Source organism: Thermothelomyces heterothallicus (assembly GCF_042370625.1).
Source record: "Thermothelomyces heterothallicus CBS 202.75 unplaced genomic scaffold P884_scaffold_11, whole genome shotgun sequence".
Taxonomy (NCBI): domain Eukaryota; kingdom Fungi; phylum Ascomycota; class Sordariomycetes; order Sordariales; family Chaetomiaceae; genus Thermothelomyces; species Thermothelomyces heterothallicus.
Window position 1 is genome coordinate 668,553 of NW_027192572.1, and position 18,457 is coordinate 687,009.

At 57.2% G+C, this 18,457-nt stretch overlaps 7 protein-coding genes across 7 annotated transcripts; 4 read left to right on the forward strand and 3 right to left on the reverse strand.

Moving 5' to 3' along the window:
* The first annotated feature begins 863 nt into the window (after positions 1-863).
* On the forward strand, positions 864-1,912 carry P884DRAFT_329754 (uncharacterized protein). The gene is made up of 2 exons (XM_069445648.1): positions 864-1,125; positions 1,278-1,912. The coding sequence occupies exons 1-2, from the start codon at positions 992-994 to the stop codon at positions 1,609-1,611; spliced, it is 468 nt and encodes a 155-aa protein (XP_069297622.1). The 5' UTR covers positions 864-991; the 3' UTR covers positions 1,612-1,912.
* Positions 1,913-2,282: 370 nt separating this feature from the next.
* Positions 2,283-3,118, reverse strand: P884DRAFT_277682 (uncharacterized protein; the record flags this gene model as incomplete). The annotated part of the gene is made up of 4 exons (XM_069443103.1): positions 2,283-2,366; positions 2,413-2,468; positions 2,628-2,811; positions 2,849-3,118. 4 exons carry the CDS (start codon positions 3,116-3,118, stop codon positions 2,283-2,285), a joined length of 594 nt encoding a protein of 197 aa, XP_069297623.1.
* Positions 3,119-3,902: 784 nt separating this feature from the next.
* P884DRAFT_21621 (uncharacterized protein) lies at positions 3,903-4,756 on the reverse strand. Its single transcript, XM_069439303.1, has one exon. It carries the CDS (start codon positions 4,605-4,607, stop codon positions 3,918-3,920), a length of 690 nt encoding a protein of 229 aa, XP_069297624.1. The 5' UTR covers positions 4,608-4,756; the 3' UTR covers positions 3,903-3,917.
* Positions 4,757-6,374: 1,618 nt separating this feature from the next.
* P884DRAFT_269823 (uncharacterized protein) lies at positions 6,375-8,296 on the forward strand (the record flags this gene model as incomplete). Its single annotated transcript, XM_069442298.1, has 2 exons — positions 6,375-6,514; positions 6,571-8,296. 2 exons carry the CDS (start codon positions 6,375-6,377, stop codon positions 8,294-8,296), a joined length of 1,866 nt encoding a protein of 621 aa, XP_069297625.1.
* Positions 8,297-9,106: 810 nt separating this feature from the next.
* Positions 9,107-11,628, forward strand: P884DRAFT_243547 (uncharacterized protein). Its single transcript, XM_069440325.1, has 4 exons — positions 9,107-9,547; positions 9,607-10,814; positions 10,888-11,301; positions 11,353-11,628. Exons 1-4 carry the CDS (start codon positions 9,275-9,277, stop codon positions 11,357-11,359), a joined length of 1,902 nt encoding a protein of 633 aa, XP_069297626.1. The 5' UTR covers positions 9,107-9,274; the 3' UTR covers positions 11,360-11,628.
* A 662-nt stretch (positions 11,629-12,290) lies between these two features.
* P884DRAFT_285094 (cytochrome P450) lies at positions 12,291-14,730 on the forward strand (the record flags this gene model as incomplete). Its single annotated transcript, XM_069443742.1, has 6 exons — positions 12,291-12,399; positions 12,486-12,740; positions 12,836-13,555; positions 13,663-13,744; positions 13,938-14,397; positions 14,428-14,730. 6 exons carry the CDS (start codon positions 12,291-12,293, stop codon positions 14,728-14,730), a joined length of 1,929 nt encoding a protein of 642 aa, XP_069297627.1.
* A 1,956-nt stretch (positions 14,731-16,686) lies between these two features.
* P884DRAFT_200324 (voltage-dependent anion channel-domain-containing protein) lies at positions 16,687-18,210 on the reverse strand (the record flags this gene model as incomplete). The annotated part of the gene is made up of 1 exon (XM_069438289.1): positions 16,687-18,210. The coding sequence occupies one exon, from the start codon at positions 18,208-18,210 to the stop codon at positions 16,687-16,689; it is 1,524 nt and encodes a 507-aa protein (XP_069297628.1).
* Between the last annotated feature and the right edge of the window lie 247 nt (positions 18,211-18,457).

Genomic DNA, 18,457 nt, shown 5'->3' on the forward strand with positions numbered 1-18,457 from the left:
TGTATAATTCTAAAACCGACCCCTATGCATGCCTGTGAGAACTATCCTGATGTGATGAGAATTAATCCGTATTAATCATACGTGAACTTCAAATATTTTTTGAAATCACTAACCTGAGAAACCAGCTTGGGACGGCGAGGGTTTGTATTTTGGAATTTTTGGATTCACATTTGGGTTTTAAACTTGCCTTCTCCAACGCCATGGAGGCACGACTGTGTGGACTCCAGCGTCACCTTTAAGCTGTGCACAGCTCACTCCCTGACTCTTCGCATCACGAATTCGTAGGAAGGATGTTTATCTCTACCCGACTCAGTACCACGACTTCCGTATCCCTCTTTGAGCCCGAGTTAAGCTGAGTACCTTTCACTGTGGGGTTGATTGGAAGAGAGAGGTTTCCACAGCTTCGTTCCCCAACCAATCCACGCTTCTTCCGCGTCTTACCCAGGTACGAATACGCGGCTTTGGGTTAAAAATTGTCGAGGCTATCTCCCCCCCCCCCCCCCAGCTCAAACGGAATCTCCACCGCATAAGGCGCAGACTTTCTGCGTCAGCGTCATTGGAGGTGGCGTCTGGCGACTGATTCGAACAGAGAGGCTTTCGAACTCTGTAAGATCGAACACCACGAATTTGAGCCCACCAAGCCCCCAATGTTTGGCAGTCACGCGGCGTAATATGATGCCGTCAAACCCGTCCGGCCTTCATGGGATTGGGCTACCTTGAGCAATGCTGATCCCGCATGAATACGAGGCACGCCAGGCAACCCACGCAAGCATGCCACGCCACCGCCAGGCCGGGGGGGGGGGGAGTATAAGTGAGGAATGCACAACTCATCGCAAGCACTAATTAAGATTCACATCATTCACAAAGACGGCTGAGTTCTCACCTCGGTTGCGGTAGCGAATACAGTAGACACAGGACAGTAAAACACAGCAGAATATCTGATCTGTCCTCTGCATACCTACTCTTTTGGACAAACGTTAAGCCCGCAAACATGAAGTTCTGCTCTTCTGTCGCCCTCTTCCTCGCCGCACTGGCAACGGCGAACCCCGTGAGCCATCACGGTTCGGGTCCCTACCACATCTCTGAATTCTATGCGAGCAAAATTCACAACAGCGGCACCTGCATGTAAGTTTTCTGCCTTTATTTTGTTTAGTTTATGTCCATTTTTTTTTTCAGAACTCCATCTACTCTAATTATACATCGCCTTAGCTACGCAAGATTTTCTTTCTTTCACTGTTTCAGTATCTCATACTCACACACCCGTCCCCTCCACCCAGCTACGACTTCGACGTGACCGCACCGGGCCTCGACGGGGCCGTCCACTGCCACGCCTCCGTCGACGCGGGCTTCTCGGGCGCCACCTGGCTCGCCTACGTGTACGAGGGCGCGGGCAACTGCAACAACAGCGCCGTGGCCTGGACCTTCTTCCAGCCCGCGTCCCCCGTGGGCAGCGACGCCCAATTCAACGTCACCGTCAACGGGGTCAAGGGCCGCCGCATCATCCCCGGCTCCGATATCTCCGTCAACCTCAACAACGAGACGAACCCCTTCGACAACGATGTCTACTACTCGGGGCCGAGGGAGTTTGACATTACCGAGTTTGTGAAATAAGGAACAACGGTCGGATGGGAAAGCCGGGGGAGAAGGGGGGGTTGAGAGAGCGTGGGAATTGTTGTTCGTCTGGGTTTCATATCATAACTAACTCGATGCATGTAATTAACGCACAACTTAGTCTCGGGATTTCGTGAAGCGAATCAGACCATTGCTGTTGAACGGGGATTACCTTATAATCCCTACATTGGACTCTCCGGGAGATTAATACCGTCGCACCATATGGGGAGCATCATATGGGAGTTTTAAACTTGGGATGCATGTATGCCATCTTAGCCTCGTCTATGAAAGCATGAAGAAGAAGTTCCCTATGTTTTGTCGTCCTGTGCTAGCTCCAGTTGGCGCTTCCCTAGCCGCCAATCAACTAGCCTACCAAGTCCTAACCAACCCACACAGGTACCTTCCTTGACGAGTATACCGTATTCACGGCGGATCGTGTTGAGAACCCCCGGGGGGGGGGGGGGGGAATCGAAAAAGGACAGCCAGGATTACCTGACATCTAGTGCTTGATTTTGAGGAGTATTGAAACGAGGTATATACCTTTCGCCCTTAGCTCTCTCAGACAGCAGTTAACCTTGGAGAAGAGCCTTGTCGTGGTCGCGAACAAGAGATGAAGAAAATGAAAATGTAAATCTTGGGCTGCTGAGCCGCATGTCACGTTCTTGCAAAGCTTATAAATCGGCCTGTCCTATGCGTTTTGGGAGTGGATTGGTGCCCTCCGGACAGCCATGAACATCCTTGCGATGCAGCTGTCTCTTGTAATTAGAAGGCCCGGTATGGGTATGGATCAGCATAGAAGACGGCATCACACCGGTCGCAGTATTGGGAGACCTGTTGCAGCAGAGCCAGGGGGCGGTCTCGAGTTAGCGAAACAAAAAGATCAAGAGCGAGGAAATCACAATATCAAGGCGGAGCCGGTGAATAAAAGAATGCGTCGCGGCTGCCATTAAGGACAATCTGACACCACCACTACCACTACCACTACCACCACCACCACGACGGCCAGCAAGGCATACCTTGGATCGGTCGAGTAAATATTTCCTGGGGTATGTACAAGCCTCGGATATCGTGTGTCCGAACCACACAAAGTCCCATGCGGCCCTCGTCGGGTATGTTTTGCGGCTCGGGGACTGAGGCACAGAAAGAGAGCGCCTCTTGCCTCAGTTCCTCGAAGCCGAGAGGGGCCTCGGCCGGCAAGTCCTCGCCCATCCATGTTCAGCTCTCGATGGCCGAAGACGGTAACCCACGTGTATGATACGTATGCCACCACTGAGTCATTGTAACTCTCTAGCGAAGGAATGTTGACGCGGAACCGGTTCCTGTCCGCCTCTGGGTCCTTTGTGGCAATCTTGGCGGACAGCAGCCGCGAGATGGGGCACTTGTCCGGATGGTTGGAGTAAAAGGGTGGCGCCCCGTATGTCTCGTCAACCCCATTGGCGGCGAGAAAGGCGTCGAGGACAGCCGTGGAGACTTTGAAACCGCGGAGGATGGTTATCGAACCCGGCATTATTAAACGCTGCTTGACCAGGCAGGATTCGAGAAGCGCAGGGAAACCGAGTTTTTTTCGTGATTCTCTTTTGAATGGGGTGTGTGTCCTTTAAAAGAGATCGCGTTCTCAGCACAAACGCACAGGGGGTGCATCTGGAGAATATCGATTTGCTGCGTGAAGTCGCCTGGTCAGGAAGTGCGGGGCTCCCAAGAGACGGATGAATTTGTTGAAGTGGTCTTGACTGATGATTTTATTTGAAGGTACCAATGACTCTCTTTTCCCAGCCAGGATGTCCGAGGGGGATCCCAACGGGTATGATATCGTGAAGACTGAGTACGTATGTACAATTCTGCAGCCGAGCAACTAAAATCAAGACCACACATGTGCATGGAACTTCGGGCCTCTTCGGCAGTGGGGGATTCCTCGTGTGGGGCGAGGTGTCTTTCCAAACGTGTTCTCTCGTGTTCCCGTGTGCATCGACGAATAGATACAGCTCATGATGATAGCGAATGTGGCGAGGAGGAAGCGTGATAATAATACATCGCGTAGGCGTGGAAGCCTGTGGGAGTTGTACCGTGGTACCCTATGTGGCACCCTAGCCTGTGCCCCCGGAGGGACGAGAAGACGCCGCAGTGTGGGATACAGCGCCTCACGAAGGCCTGCGTCGACCCAACAACCCGGGCGTTGTAGCGAGACATCTTGTTCCCCTTCAATTGCCCAAGCCATATCTCCTCTCGCAGGCAGGTCCTCCGACACGGAAAGAACAACCGCACCCGAACCCGTCTGATATTTTTTTTGTCGCCGAGTTCTTGATTGTTCACAGCAGAGCTGTCCCGACTAGAAGCATCACGACGGTGGCGGCAAACGCGCCGATTGGCAGGCTGCCGCTCCCAACCTTCGACGAAGGCGCTGCGCTCCCCGAAGTCGACTGCGAAGGGCTGCCAGCAGTTGAGGTAGGGGTACTGGTAGAACTGTCATCCAGGAGGGCGCTCAGGCTCGCGTCGTCGGTAAAGCTAATGCTCACGGAGGTTCCATTCGTACAAGAGCTGGGGACCTCGTCGGCGGCTCCCGAGACGAAGTTGACGGCGGCACATTGGAACAGCATGCCGTCCGGGGCCGCGCAGGCAATGCCAATGAAACCCTTCTTGCCGGCCCACTCCTTTGGCGCCTTGACGGACGGCTCGCAGAAATCGCCGCGGCCGCTCTGCTGGACGATGGGGAACAGCTGGGTCCAGTTGCCGGCGGCCTTGTCGTCGAGGGTGCCCCGGATCAAGTAGTTGGCCTGAGGGTGGGCCAACAGCAAGCTCACGGCGTCGCCGTCGACGTGGAAGTCGGTTGCTGTGTTTTTGCTCAGGTCCGGCACTCCACCGCCGCAAGGCCCGCTGCTCTCGAGACTCTCGTCCATCTTGTCGCCCTCGAGTGGGGTCGGCTGATTGAGCTCGAAGTGTGCGTTGGCTGCGGAGAGGAAGAGCAGCCCGGCGGCGAGGAGGGAGCGTAATGAAGCCATGGTAAGTCAAGTGTCGGGGAGGGAAGGATGGAGCTGGAGTGTATGCGCGCTGGACCTGGTGATTACGTTGAGGGGGGAGGGAGGGAGGAGGGAGAGCCTAGTTAATATGGCCGAGAAGAGAAAGAGGTCGGATCAATTGCTGTTAAAATTCGCCGGAAGTGAGCGGAGGAAGGCGACAGATGCTCGGGCGCACCCGCCTTTAAGTATAAAGCACCCATTCCCAGCTAAGTACCTACAGGGTAGTTGCCTTACCAACGATAAGCTGGTTGGGAGGTACAGTACCCACCTTGTGTAGGTAGTAGGTCTGACTTCATCCATTCAGGGTTCGCGTATGTACTGTACATACAGGCCGAGGCGGGACATGCCATGTTCGTTTGCCATTTTCTTTTTGTCCGATTCTCCACGTTGCAGTCGTATCATGTTCCGTTCCAGGATACGGTCGACTACTTCGAAACAAAAGGGGTAGATCCTTTGTATTAGTGTCCCGATAACCCGGAACGCTTCGAACTTCCGAGCTTGGTCGCATGGTCACAGTACATCCGTGAGTACTAGTACTACTCCGTACACTACTACTCCGTACTTTTGCGGCGTTTGTGGTGGTGGTGCCCCGCCATTTGGGAGGAGGCTTCGGGAGTGCAGGGGCCCCCACCCCAGCCCCACCCTAGATTCCGCGGCAGGGCAGGCCAAGCTTTCCAGGATGTTGCCAAGGGCCGGGAATTTTGAAGGGAGCTTTTTTGCCCGGATGTAACTGCACTGCAGAGGCGATTGAACGAGCCGTATCAACTTTAATAACTAGCACTCCAAACCACATACGTTCCATCATTAGGAGCTTCTTATTTCTGAGCTGGCACATAAAGTCGAAATGCAAACGCGCACAACAAGCCTGATGCGGAGAAACAGCTTTGTGTCTCGCGTGGTGTATGGTAGGGGCTACCTCGAGCCACCCGCCGACGTGCTAACCGCATGCGGCATCGTCGCTGTGGGCGAGCGGATTTGAGCAAGTTGTCTTGCCGCAACGCCGCTAAGCCACTCACAGCCTGCGCTCGCACCCAGATGTGCTCGAATTCGGCTTGCGGTGGAGGAAAACAAGCGCACCGGGGAGTTGCGGACTTCAAGGGACCCCGTATGGCAAACCTGCTGATGCGACCCAGAGAAGTTTCGTCACCCCGGGGCATTACGAACGCCGAGACCAAAAGGTGTGCACCAGGTCGAAGTTCCGATCCCCTGCCGCACGCGCATTTAAGCGCTCATCCCGTGCCTCCCTCAGCTTCCGCGTAGAGAGCTACCAAGTGGCTACGTTAGGCAGGCGCTTTTCGATCACATCACCCGTTGGTTTCCACATGCCGCCTTGCTAAGGGAAAAAAACTGTCGATTTTCTCTTCCGCCCTCGGCCGAATTCTGCTTGTTAACGGTACACGCAAATGAGGCGAGTCGGGTCCATCGCGGCACGGGAGTGGAACTGGCAACTGTTGAGGCTCCCCCTTCGCATTTGGCCGGGCCCGAAATAACTTTGAACATCGGCTGTTGTTGTGCCACTGAAGAAAAACATCAGGGTGTACTACGTACGGAGTATTGCCGTAACGCCTCAAATTCCGCAACGCCCCGGGGGGATGAGGTGAATCTCGGTCCAACCAACGAGTTGACCATCGGGCCCCTAGGCGCTGGCCGCCTTCTGAGTATCGCAGCGGGTAGACGAGAAGCGGCGGCTCATTCGACCGATTTAGTTATTTGCGTCACGAGTCTGCTGCGGCAGCCCAAGACGCGAAGATGGAGGGAACGCACACGCACATGAACATGTTCACCACGGTCAACACTGACCTGGCTCGGCGGTACTGGTACACAGTCGCCGGGTTTGTGGGAGCTTTTATGATGATCCGGGCTGTCAATTTCTACCAGGCCCAGCTCCGGTCAGTATCCTCCCAACTTGCTCCTTGCCGCGAACCCTCTCGCTTACCAAACTTAGACTGCGGAGGAAGGCTGCCAACTCGGTCGAGTTTCCCACGAAACCGAGCAATCGCGTCTTGGAGATCTGGGCCACCCTGACTGCGGTCGTCCGCGAGGCCAGCGCCCCCCAGCTGCGCATTCCATTTCGCGGGTTCTCATGGCTCACCCCGCCTCCTCTGGGGCGGCTCATCACGCTTTTGGTCTACTGGATCATTATCATCTACATGATGACCATCAATGTCGTGGTGAAGGATGTCTTCTTCTGGGAGCGCATCGGCTACCGCAACGCCTGGGTCACGATCACGCAAGTGCCTCTCCTCTACCTGCTCGCATCCAAATGCAGCGTCGTCGGCTTCCTCGTCGGGACGAGCCACGAGAGGCTCAATTGGCTGCACCGATGGGTGGGCCGCACCATGTTTGTCACTGCCTCGGTACACGGCTGGCATTTCTTCACGGACTGGGTGCGCACCGACTTTGTCGAGTACGAGTTCAGGGTGATGCCCTCCGTCAAATACGGGCTTGGCGCCTGGGCCGTCCTGCTGTGGACGCTGCTCTCGGGACTCGCCCCCTTCCGGCGCATGGCCTACGAGTTGTTCGTCCTGCAACATCTCCTCAGTGCCGCCTTCTTCCTCTGGCTCATCTATGTTCACGTTCCCAGCAACGCGCGGTACAATGTCTGGTTTGCCATCGCCGCTCTCAGTTTCGATCGGGTCTGCCGCATCGGCCTGCTCCTGTGGCGGAACGTCAAGTTCTTCCCCGACAAGTCCAAATGCCGAGGAGGCCAGCGCATCGGGCATCAAGCCCAATTCAAGGCGGTCGGAGAGTCCATCACGGTCATCACGATCAAAGACGTCCACTTCGAGTGGCGGCCTGGGCAGCACCTCTATCTCTGGGTCCCCCGCCTGGGTCCCCTCGAGGCCCACCCTTACACGATTGCATGCGCACACAAGTTACCAGGCACATGCATTTGCAACAGTATCCAGCTGGTTGTCCGCAAACATGGCGGGTTTTCCCGCCGGCTCCATGAATTTGCCGCCAAAACCGGCGGGAAGGAGCACCAAACGGTTTTCGTCTCGGGGCCCTATGGCGCACCGCCGCGGTGGGATATCTACGAGACCATCGTCTTGATCTCAGCATCCACGGGTGCCTCCTTTACGCTGCCAATCCTGGAGGGCCTGCTGAAATCGAAAAGGACCAGTTGTGTCAAGCGAGTCGACTTCCTGCTCGCGGCGAGGCAGGGGGAGGAAATCGACTTCTACGTCTCGCGTCTCCACACGCTGATTGGTCGAGCAACCGAGGTTGGCATCGAGCTCGCCGTGCACATCGCCGTCACCCAGGGCGCGTCGACGTTCATGCAGGACCCCCGCGCCGCCGGGATCCAGAACGTCGGCACCGCGTCTGTCGCGTCCTCGGGGAGCAACCTGGGGGAGGCCATGGACGAGAAGGTCGCAGGAGGATCGTCGGCGGATCTCGAGCAACAGCCCGTTCGCGTGGCCCGGAAGCGGGCGAGCGAGGCAAGTACAGATTCCCACGTATATTTCTCGTCGGTCAGACCCGACGTGGATGCCTTCATCCGTGGGGCGGTAGAGGCGACCGGCGGCGAAACAAGTGTCGTCGTCTGCGGTGGCCCCTCGCTCGTCTCGAGGGTTAGGAACTGCGTGGCGGCGCTGTCGGATGAGAGAGCCGTACACAAGGGAACAGGGGCGCAGGGGATACATTTATTTGCCGAGGAGTATAATTTCTAGTTTAATCCGTACATGATAGCAACTTAGTTTGCGAAGTTCGGATCCCGAGGCCTCCTAGTGATTTGAATTCTCATGTTCAGTGTGAGAAAAGTAGCCGAGGTTTGCGGCTTCGAGGTCTCCCTAAAGTTTCGGATGAAGCGTCGCTTCATAGGCTATGGGCTTGACCCTATCGGGATATTTCCATACCAACAGACTCGTAGCCCCAGCCACACCTTTTGTGGCAAATGCTTTCTCAATTGCGGGAGATAGGTAGGAAACGGGCAACGCGGGCAGCCAAGAGTGTGGCATCTAATGGTCGGTGAGATAAATATTGGAGGATTGAACTAGTATATAGAAGCGAAGCTCTTTCCTTCGATCTTTAATGTGTATACATATATATATATATATATATATATATATACCTTAGAGACTTGGTCATTGAAGCTTTGTTTTAATAATGTACTTAGCTGATAGTCCCAATGGAAATATGTAACGCGTTACCAAGGACTCGACTGGGAAGTGTGGGGCAAATTAACACGCAAACCGCAGCGGGTTATCAAGGTGTGCCGAGCGAATTACCCCTCTCTCACCTCGGTGAGCGGCAGCCCTGCCAGGCTCTCCGGCCAAGCGCGTGCAAGGGCCCCGCCTCCGCGAAATTTTGGTTGGGCTTTTGAGTCAACAGTGAGAGCTGTGGTGGCAGTTGTTATGGAGAGCGCTTCAAACGCATTGTGACTCAAAAGTCGAAAAAGTCAGTAATAGGTCGGGGAAAGACTCTTCATGTCGATTCTTCCGGCAGCTAATTCTCGATTGTTCTCTTCTCTTCAACCCCCCTTTTTACCAGTTTGGCTATTCTGCGGGCCTCGACGTCCTCGACTTCTTCTTCCCCACCCCGCGAACCCCTCCAATCCCGTTTTTGCAACCTCACACGGCCGGGCCGTTCCCCAGACCATCTTCTCCCCGCAGACTCGCGCCATCTCGACGTCCAGATCCCCCGCCCCCATGGAGCAGCTCGCGCAAAAGGTCGGAGGCATGAGCCTCGACGCCATCGCCGACAAGTACCCCAACTGCCATCCCGAGATCAATCCGTTCGATTTTTACCGCGCCCACATCGCCAACGTTCTCTCTGGGATCACGGGGGTCGAGCCCAAGATCATCTACCCTGCCCTGTCATGGACCTCGGGCCTGGACAAGGGCGATCTCATGCTGGCCGCCCCAGCGCTCCGCATCAAGGGCCAGAAACCTGACGAGCTGGCGCAGCAGTGGGCTGACAAGGTAGGGCTTGCCGCATCGCACACTTTGCTACCGCCCCGATCTAACCCCCAATCTTGCAGTTCCCCGAAGACGACCCCCTCTTCCAGAAGCCGACCGTGGTCAACTACTTCCTGGCCTTCTACCTCAAGCCCCAGCCGGTAGTCCAGACCGTCATCCCCCTGATCCAGAAGCAGCGGGCCGAGTACGGTCGCAACAAATACCACGGCCTTAGGGACCCCAAGGACCCGAGCAAGGGGAAGAAGCGCATGATCGTCGAGTTTAGTTCCCCGAATATCGCGAAGCCGTTCCACGCCGGCCACCTGCGTAGCACCATCATCGGCGGTTTCTTGGCGAATCTCTACGAGGGTGCAGGTTGGGATGTCATCAGGATAAACTACCTCGGCGACTGGGGCAAGCAGTACGGTCTCCTGGCCCTGGCCTTTGAGAAGTACGGCGACGAGGAGGCGCTGAAACAAGACCCCATCAATCACCTCTTCCAGCTCTACGTGCGCATCAACAGCGAAATGTCGGCCGAGAAGGAGCAGATCGAGAAGAGGAAGCAGGAAGGCGAGGACGTGACCGAGCTGGAGGCCAACAGCCTGGATGAGCAGGCCCGCCGCTACTTCAAGAAGATGACGGACAGGGATCCTTCGGCTTTGGCCCAGTGGAAGCGCTTCCGCGATCTCAGCATCACCCGGTACCAGGAGACGTATGCCCGCCTCAACATCAAGTTTGACGAGTATAGCGGCGAGAGCCAAGTGTCGGAGGAGATGATGGAGAGGATCGGCAAGGAGATGCAGGAGAAGGGCATCTGCAAGGAGGACAAGGGCGCCATGATCGTCGACTTCCAGGAACTGGTGCCGGGCAAGGAGGGCAAGCGCCTTGAGAAGCCCATTGTCCGGAAGCGGGACGGTACTGCGCTCTACCTGACGCGCGACATCAGCGAGCTGCTGGCGCGCTACGAAAAGTACAAGTTCGACCACATGATCTACGTAGTCGCATCGGCACAGGACCTGCATCTGAGGCAGCTGTTCAAGATCATTGAGCTGCTCGGTCACAAGGACATTGCAGACAAGTGCCAGCACGTCAACTTTGGTCTGGTCTTGGGCATGAGCACCCGCAAGGGCACCGTCAAGTTCCTCGACGACATCCTGCGCGACGTGGCCGACAAGATGCACGAGACGATGAAGAAGAACGAGACCAAATACAGCCAGGTCGAAAACCCGGAGGCCACGGCCGACACGCTCGGTATCAGCAGTGTCATGGTGCAAGACATGTCTGGCAAGAGGTACAGTTTGCTACTTTTATTTCTCCCCCCCCCCCGCGGGTCCCCCACGCGCTCTCGACTGACCCTTTTACAGGATCAACAACTACACATTCAACATGGACGCCATGACCTCGTTCGAGGGCGACACCGGCCCGTACCTCCAGTATGCGCACGCTCGCGTGTCCTCCATCCGCCGCCGTGCCGGCCTCAGCGACGAAGACCTGGCCAACGCCGACCTCTCGCTTCTCACGGAGACCCACGCCGTCAACATTGTCCGGCTGCTCGCCCTTTGGCCTGACATCGTCCAGACCACGCTGAGGACGCTGGAGCCGACGACGGTGCTGACCTACCTCTTCAAGATGACCCACGCCCTCAGCAGCAGTTACGACCACCTTCAGGTCGTCGGCAGTGAGCGAGAGCTGATGAAAGCGCGCATGGCGCTCTATGATGCGGCCCACACGGTTCTTGGGAACGGCATGAGGCTGCTCGGGCTGACCCCCGTAGAGAGGTGAGTTCACTGGTCCGTCTTTAACAACACAATGCTGAATCAATGTTGCAGGATGTAAGGAGAAAAAAAATGGATCCCGCCAATAGCCGAGCGAGGAATGCTTCTGCCAGGACCGCACGGTCCTGTCCCTTAGACAGCGCAATAGATAAGAAGAGCCTGGCCAGTCCTGTGAAGAATTTTCAGCCGCACCCGGCGGCTTCTGACGACATGAGAGGTCGCTCCGAAACGTTTTGCTGATACCCCCGCCCAGCAGGGGTAACTACCTGCTGCCCGTCATTGACTATGCAATGCAAAGCTGGCACACATGCCTCTGTGGCGGCACCTATCAGAAACGCTCTCCGCTCACGCCCGAGATAATCATCAAGGCGTCAACCGCTGCCAGCCTGTGATCTCACTGGCCACTCCACCTGGTGCCGTGACTGGCGACTATGCAATAAGTAGAGATCACTCTGAAGCTGTCAAAGCAGGGCCTCTACACCGTCCTGCACCATTGCGCCTGCCAACGTGGGTCACACAGCAGATGACCGAACCCACATCGACCGCTCAGTTCGAGATGCTGTAACCCAGACAGCAGAAGGCGCCCGTGCTGCCCCTGCCGTAGCCTGTACCTGAGAAGAACCCGCAAGTAAAAAGACGCGCTAGTACCCCTTCGCTGTTTTTCTCCAATCGTCCAGTCAGCTCACCTGGTCAGCACCCCCTCCCTCAGATGGAGTCTGTGTTGTTCGGCTGCATATCAGTGTTCCCGTCCGCTCGGGGGGACTCTGCAAGAGTCAGCTGCGTGTTGCGTTAAACCTGCATCAACATCTTGGAGTTGTGCTGGGGCGGGGTCGAAGAAAGGTGGGATATACAGAGGATTATAACTTTAGAGTCTTCTGTCTTGACCCCTTGTTATGACGCGGCCATTTTTCCACGGAAATGAGAGCTCATTATTGTCAGCGCAAGGGGGGCCTTCGTTATGTTCCACTTGGCCCAACTCAACTTGCTCGGAGATGGTCATCTCGTTGTTCCTGATCCTGGTAGTCGCCCTCTTGGTAACACCAGGGTACATCCAAGGGCGAAAGCTGCCTCGAGGGGCACGTCGATTGCCAGGACCGAGAGGTAAGCCGACACCAGCACCCACCCGGGCTTATTCGTTTTGTGCTAACCTGTTCCCCCCTCCCCTTTTCGTCTTCTCTTCCCTCCAGGCCTACCGTATATCGGACGCGTACACGACGTGCCCTCACAAACGTCATGGCTAAAGTTCTTCGAGTGGAGCAAGCAGTATGGCCCGATCTACCAGACGAAGATGTTCGGGACCGTCCATGTCTGGATATCCTCCGAATCGGTCGCCCGTGACCTTCTCTCCAAACGGTCCAAGATCTACTCGGATCGGCCGATGATCCCCAATCTTCCCGACAACCGCACCAGTGGTACTTATCTCGCCTTGCTGGGAAGGACAGGTAAGCCCGGCCCCTATGTAACAAAAAGGCGGGGGGGGGGGGGGGGGTATCTGGTCCTGGCTATGGAGACTGGAAAGCTAACATGTCGAGGAAAGCGGCGTGGTTCCGCCAAAGAAAGCTCTGCAACTTCCTGATGCACACGAGCACCTCTGCCTCCCTGCACTCGTACCCGACGCTGGAGCGCGACCGGTTCCTGTACCTCTTCTTTCTGTGGCCCGACCAGTACATCGAATGGATCGAGCAGCTCACTAGCCGAACAGTGTCGCGTCTCTGCTGGGGCACCCCGCAGCCGGGCCAGATCCTGCGGCACACAACTCTGGGCCTGCTCGAGACCATCAGCCCGACCGGGGCACTGCCCAACCTCTTAAACTTCCTCCGCCACCTGCCCTTCCGCCTGAGCCCGTGGAAGCGCAAAGAGAAGGGCCGGCGCGAGCTCGAGAAGAAGCTGTTCGACGCCAACCTTGCCTTCGTGCGGGACGGCCTCGACCGCGGCCAGGCCGGCCCCAGCTTCGTCCGCACCTTCTTCGAGACTAAGGCGGACCCGGACGAGCAGGTTCGCCACCGGTGGGGGGACGTGCCCGAGGCCGTCAACGTGGTCGGCCTCATGGCCATCGCGGGCGCGCTGACCATAGGCAGCCCGCTGCAGTCGTACATTCTCGCCATGCTGCACTACCCGGAGTGGCAGAGCCGCCTCCAGGACGAGATCGACGCCGTCTGCGGCGGCGCCTGCCCGCATTGGGACGACAGAGAGCGGCTGCCCCTGCTCCGCGCCGTCGTCAAGGAGGTCATCCGCTGGCGCCCGCCCGTGCCCACAGGTAGGCAGGCCTCTCTCTCCCCCCCACCTCACTCTCCTCCTTTCTTTGTCAGAAGCGCGCACACAAAGAGGTCAAACTCAGCTAAGAGGCGTTGTCGTGCTGTGTAGGTATCCCGCATGCGACTGAGGCAGACGATGTCTACAACGGATACTTCATCCCAGCCGGCGCCACGATCCACGCTCTCGAGTGGTAAGTACTGCGTGGCCCCGCTTATTTTCTTTCTGTCTTGATGCCTTTACATCTTGTCTTGTTTCGAACCTTGTTCTGATGATCCCTCCCTCCTTTGCCTCACCTCTTTCGCTCCCTAGCATTCTTCCCTTTTTAGCAGTCTCCGTTCTACACAATACGCACTCCCAAAGGATTACTAACTGACAAAACTAAGGGGCATCACCCGTGACGAAGCTAGGTACCCGGACGCCGAAACCTTCAACCCGGCCCGCTGGCTCGGCCCGTCCTTTCCGACCTTCCGCGAGCCCCTGACGCAGTACCCCAACCTGAGCGGCTTCTCGCAGTTCGGGTTCGGCCGTCGCACGTGCCAGGGCGTCCCCATCGTCGAGCAGGACCTGTTCCTGACCATGGGCGGTCTGGCGTGGGGGTTCAACATCGGCAAGAAGCGCGACCCCCAGCACGCGGGCCGCGAGCTGGCCGTCCACTGGAACGACTACACCCCCCTCCTCATCGCCAAGCCCACCATCTTCCCCTTCGAGGCGACGCCCCGGTCCCCGGAGAAGGCCAGGCGCATGCGCGACATGTACGGAGCCTCGGTCGCCACCGGCCGGCTCCCCCGAGAGATGGACCTCGGCCGGTTCCGGGACGAGCTGGGCGATCAAGTCTACTGCGACGTCGACGACGATCTTATGCGTTGCGAGCAGGAGGAGGAGGAGGAGGAGGAGGAGGAGGAGGCCGGGAAAGCCAGGGACATGCGGGCGGTCGGGGGAGGCGAGCAGGACAAACAACACAACGGGGAGATGAAAGAGGCCGAAGTGATGGGCCGCGAGGAGACCGGCGAGGTTGAGGAGAGCGGGGAGAATGACAAGGCCGGGGATGTGGACCTGTCTGAACCACAATTCTCGCCCGAGTCTCAACGCCATTCCCCGTCCTGCTTCGGCAGCGAGCGTCCGTCACCGATCAGGTTGGTGGAGGTCGCTCCGGCTGTTGGTGGAGAGAGCTCGTGATTGATGGCGAGTGTATAAATGAGGAAGGGGTGGTGACGCAACTCAGTGCACATATGGCGCATACCGAAATGATGGGTTGAATGGCGTGTACCAGGGACTCGATATCTTTCGTTCAACAATGAAGCGCGAGGGCGCCGACAGAATAGTCGTGGGTTTCTCTTGCTTATGGTGGGAGCATGGGATGGCGAGAGCGAGCAAAGGTTCTATCACCGATACAATCGTTTCGACTATTGTTGTCCCTGTAACCCTGTCCAATCAACTTTCATTATAAGGCGTCCTGGTGTCGTACATATTTCGAAATCCCTCCTCGGGGCAACCGTTCTTCAGTGCCAATGGTATGTATTTCCAAGTCCTCGGGGCTCTGTGCCTGGTTTGAGCCCCAATGTACTCACGTCATTTGGTGCAGGTCTGTAATTAACCAAAATTAAATAAGGAAGGGGAAGGACAAGCAGTCAAGACAAAACCAGGACGAGAAAAGCGACCTTCTTGGTAACATTTTGCTTTTGTAGCTGGTTTCCTCTGTTGATTTCGACACGCATTTTCGAGAACAACTTGGCAATCATTTCCCCTGACCCTTTCCCCTGACTCTTTCCCCCGACCCTTTCCCCCTAGTCCCCTCCCTCCCCCCCTTCTCCTCCTGACCTCCAGCCGCGGACATACAAGCATGCGTGTAATGCTGACACTCGCAGCGGGGAGGACTCGGCCCGGCGTGGCGTATGTGGGAGGTCTCCCCCGAACCACGTTGTCAAGGTTGAGGTCGTGACGGTCGATGGCGAGATGCGCCGGGCGAACAGCAGCCACAACGTACATCTCTGGGGCCATGCTCATCTTGCTGCCGTTTGGCGCTCTCATATTGGGTGACTTCTAATTACGGCATGAGATGTCTGACAACCTAGCCGCCGTGCACGGCGCCGACATACCGGCCCGAGTCTCCAACGGCAGCGTCGTGGCGGTGGTGAGCGACTGGCTCGAGTCGCTGGCAGCCGGCGCGCAGACGGAGAGAGCCTGGACCTATCCGACATGCCGGCCGCTTTCCTACTCCAAGAACGTCGGCTTGCAGGAGGGAAGACCTGCTACCACTGGACAGAGTCCAGGAGCTCTCCCGGCGGGTGGGCGACCAGGACAAGCCGAGGGGGGAGGGGATGGCTTGTTGTGACCGTCGCCCACAGTCTTCTCCCACCGAGCCATGATCCTGTAAGTATGTATGTACTCTCAGTCCTACGCCGTCGGTGTCCCATCGTCCCGGCGGTCCAAGGACTTCGTTAAGACTTTCCACAACCAGACTCTAGCCAAGTTGCTCCCCAGCCGCCTGATTACACTTATGCGACCTCCCCCCGGCCACGGAGGCGCAGGAGCAGTAACTACCGACAGTGGAACATGCCACGATTGCGACAGATTACGTCTCACAGCCCGCCGGGCGTTGAGAGAGCCGAGTGAGAATTAATTAAGCACCCGGAGATTTTTTTTTTTTTTTTTTTGGCAAGGACAGGGGGGAGGGGGCAGGGGTGAACAAGGACGGCGGGATATTGGATCGGCATACGGAGTACGGATTACTCTGTAGTCATCCATGTCGTTTTCTTATATCTTTACATCCTTAGTAGGACAAATAAGTTATTCCGCACGGAGTACTAATTAATATAGGAAGTAATTGCCTATTGATTGTTTTGCGCTCACCGTATGTACGGATGGTCACCCTTGACCCCATCACGATAACTCTGCTTGCTCGGGAGACACAGGTTTCCCAATTAATCTACCGAGTTCCTTTTGTTGCTGCTCTTATTCCATCTGCAGTGTAATATGTATGTAATATATATGTAGAGATGCGAAAATGGCTGCCCCCGGCATTGCTGCCCTGACCGCTGCAGTGCCGTCACCGCGCTCGCCAGTCCCCGCTGACGCGGAACCAGAAACAAAACCAAACAAAACAAAACAAAAATAAAAAAAAAACACCCCAAACTAATGATCCTCCACGTCCTCGTCCCGCCCCGGATACATAATGTCCTGCACTATGACGGCGCGCACGTGATTGTACAGCACGAACAGGTAGGTGAGCAGCAGGACGACGGAGAGGGCGGTCGACAGCCAGAGGATGCCCTCGCTGTGGTAGGTCTTGCCGATCGAGATGGTGGCCAGGACGAAGCCCGTGTTGGGGAAGACGGAGGCCCACCAGCCGAGGTGGAAGTGCTCGGGCGGGCTCTGGACGACGGCCAGGAGGGCGATGCCGAACCACCAGAAGCTCAGCGCCCACAGGAAGCCGGCGCCGACCAGGCCCATGGTCTCGATGACGACGGCGTCGACGAAGCCGTCCATGTCGTGGTCGAAGTCCTGGGGCAGGCCGGTGGCCAGGCCGACGAAGGCCAGCGCCGTGAAGGCGGGCGGGCCGACGCACATGAAGAGGCCGGTCCGGTGTTCCCGGTCGGGCAGGCCGGACTGCATCAGCCGGCCGACCATGTGGGCGTACATCATGAAGGCCACGGCGATGCCGAGCCCCTGGCAGGTCAGGCCGGCGACGGCGATGGGCACGGCCTCCTCGGGCGGCTGGGACCCGGCGATGACGGAGGCGACGGTGCCGGAGAGCATGACGGGGAAGATGGGCAGGATCCAGGTCGGCATCATGGTCTGCAGGCCGAAGCTGTGCGCCGAGAAGACGTACGAGTACTGGCCCACGGCCACGCACGTCGTCAGCACCAGGTAGGTCCAGAAGGCGGCCCGCAGCAGCCACAGCAGCGTCCCGGCCGCCGCCCGGGCCTCGGCCGCGTCCTCGGGCACGCAGTACCGCTGCGTGCACGTAATCAGCGTCGCCACCGACAGGAAGAAGGTCGGGAAGAAGAAGCCCTCGCGCGGGTGCCCCAGCGACCGGGCGAAGGTGCCCGGGAACAGGACGAAGCGGGCGATCTGCGCCGACGTGACCAGCACGAACAGCACGATGTTGACGACGAAGACGGCCAGCCCGATCGGGAACAGGCCGGGGAACTGGTGCGGCTGCGCGCGCATCAGCAGCGACAGCCCGCCCGTGGACATGATGAGCGTGTACCACGCCCACGTGAAGTGCTTGAGGCGCTCGCGGATGGGCAGCTTGGCGCGTGTTCCCGTCTCTCGCGAGTGGTCCGCAGCAGCGCCGGCGGTGGTCGTTGTTGTCGACTTCATTTCCACACCCGGCGCTCCGAACTTCTCCTCGTCTTGCTGCTCCCCGTCATGGCTGCCATTGTTTGACTGGAGAGAATGGAGCCGGAGGGAAGGGACGGTGTCGATATTCAGGCTTTTTTCAATATCTCCGAGATGGCTCTCGCTGTATTCCGTAGACGACCGGCCCGAAGCGGTGGGTGAACCCCGGATGGTCGACTGGCTGGACTGAAAACCCGCTTCCTCGGCTTGGGCAGGTCGAGGCCAGACCGAGACCTGGCGGCCCTCTTGAACGGCGAATGGCTGGTACCCGGTGCCAGAGTACACATAATACGTGCTTCGCCGCGGTGTTGACATGTTGATTACTGGCTGAGCGGACAAGACTGACCAGCAGCTGAAAAGATAGAGAAAAAAAAAAAAAAAAAAAAAGAGAGAGAGAGAGAGAGAGAGAGAGAGGCTTAACCAAACAAACACGGAAGACACGAGATGGAACGGAATGAAACGAAATGGAATGAAAGAATAATTAGAAACAAGAGAAAGGAACAACCTGGAGCAGCGCAGCCAAACTCGACAAGTCAGAGAGAAATCAAGAGAAACCGCGACA

Bases quoted from the DNA above. Each gene is read 5' to 3' on its own strand.
- P884DRAFT_243547 (XM_069440325.1), top strand. From the start codon at position 9,275: ATGGAGCAGCTCGCGCAAAAGGTCGGAGGCATGAGCCTCGACGCCATC. The intron at 9,548-9,606 runs GTAGGGCTTGCC...CCAATCTTGCAG, and splicing joins CGCAGCAGTGGGCTGACAAG to TTCCCCGAAGACGACCCCCT. The intron at 10,815-10,887 runs GTACAGTTTGCT...ACCCTTTTACAG, and splicing joins CAAGACATGTCTGGCAAGAG to GATCAACAACTACACATTCA.
- P884DRAFT_21621 (XM_069439303.1), bottom strand. From the start codon at position 4,607: ATGGCTTCATTACGCTCCCTCCTCGCCGCCGGGCTGCTCTTCCTCTCC.
- P884DRAFT_329754 (XM_069445648.1), top strand. From the start codon at position 992: ATGAAGTTCTGCTCTTCTGTCGCCCTCTTCCTCGCCGCACTGGCAACG. The intron at 1,126-1,277 runs GTAAGTTTTCTG...CCCTCCACCCAG, and splicing joins CACAACAGCGGCACCTGCAT to CTACGACTTCGACGTGACCG.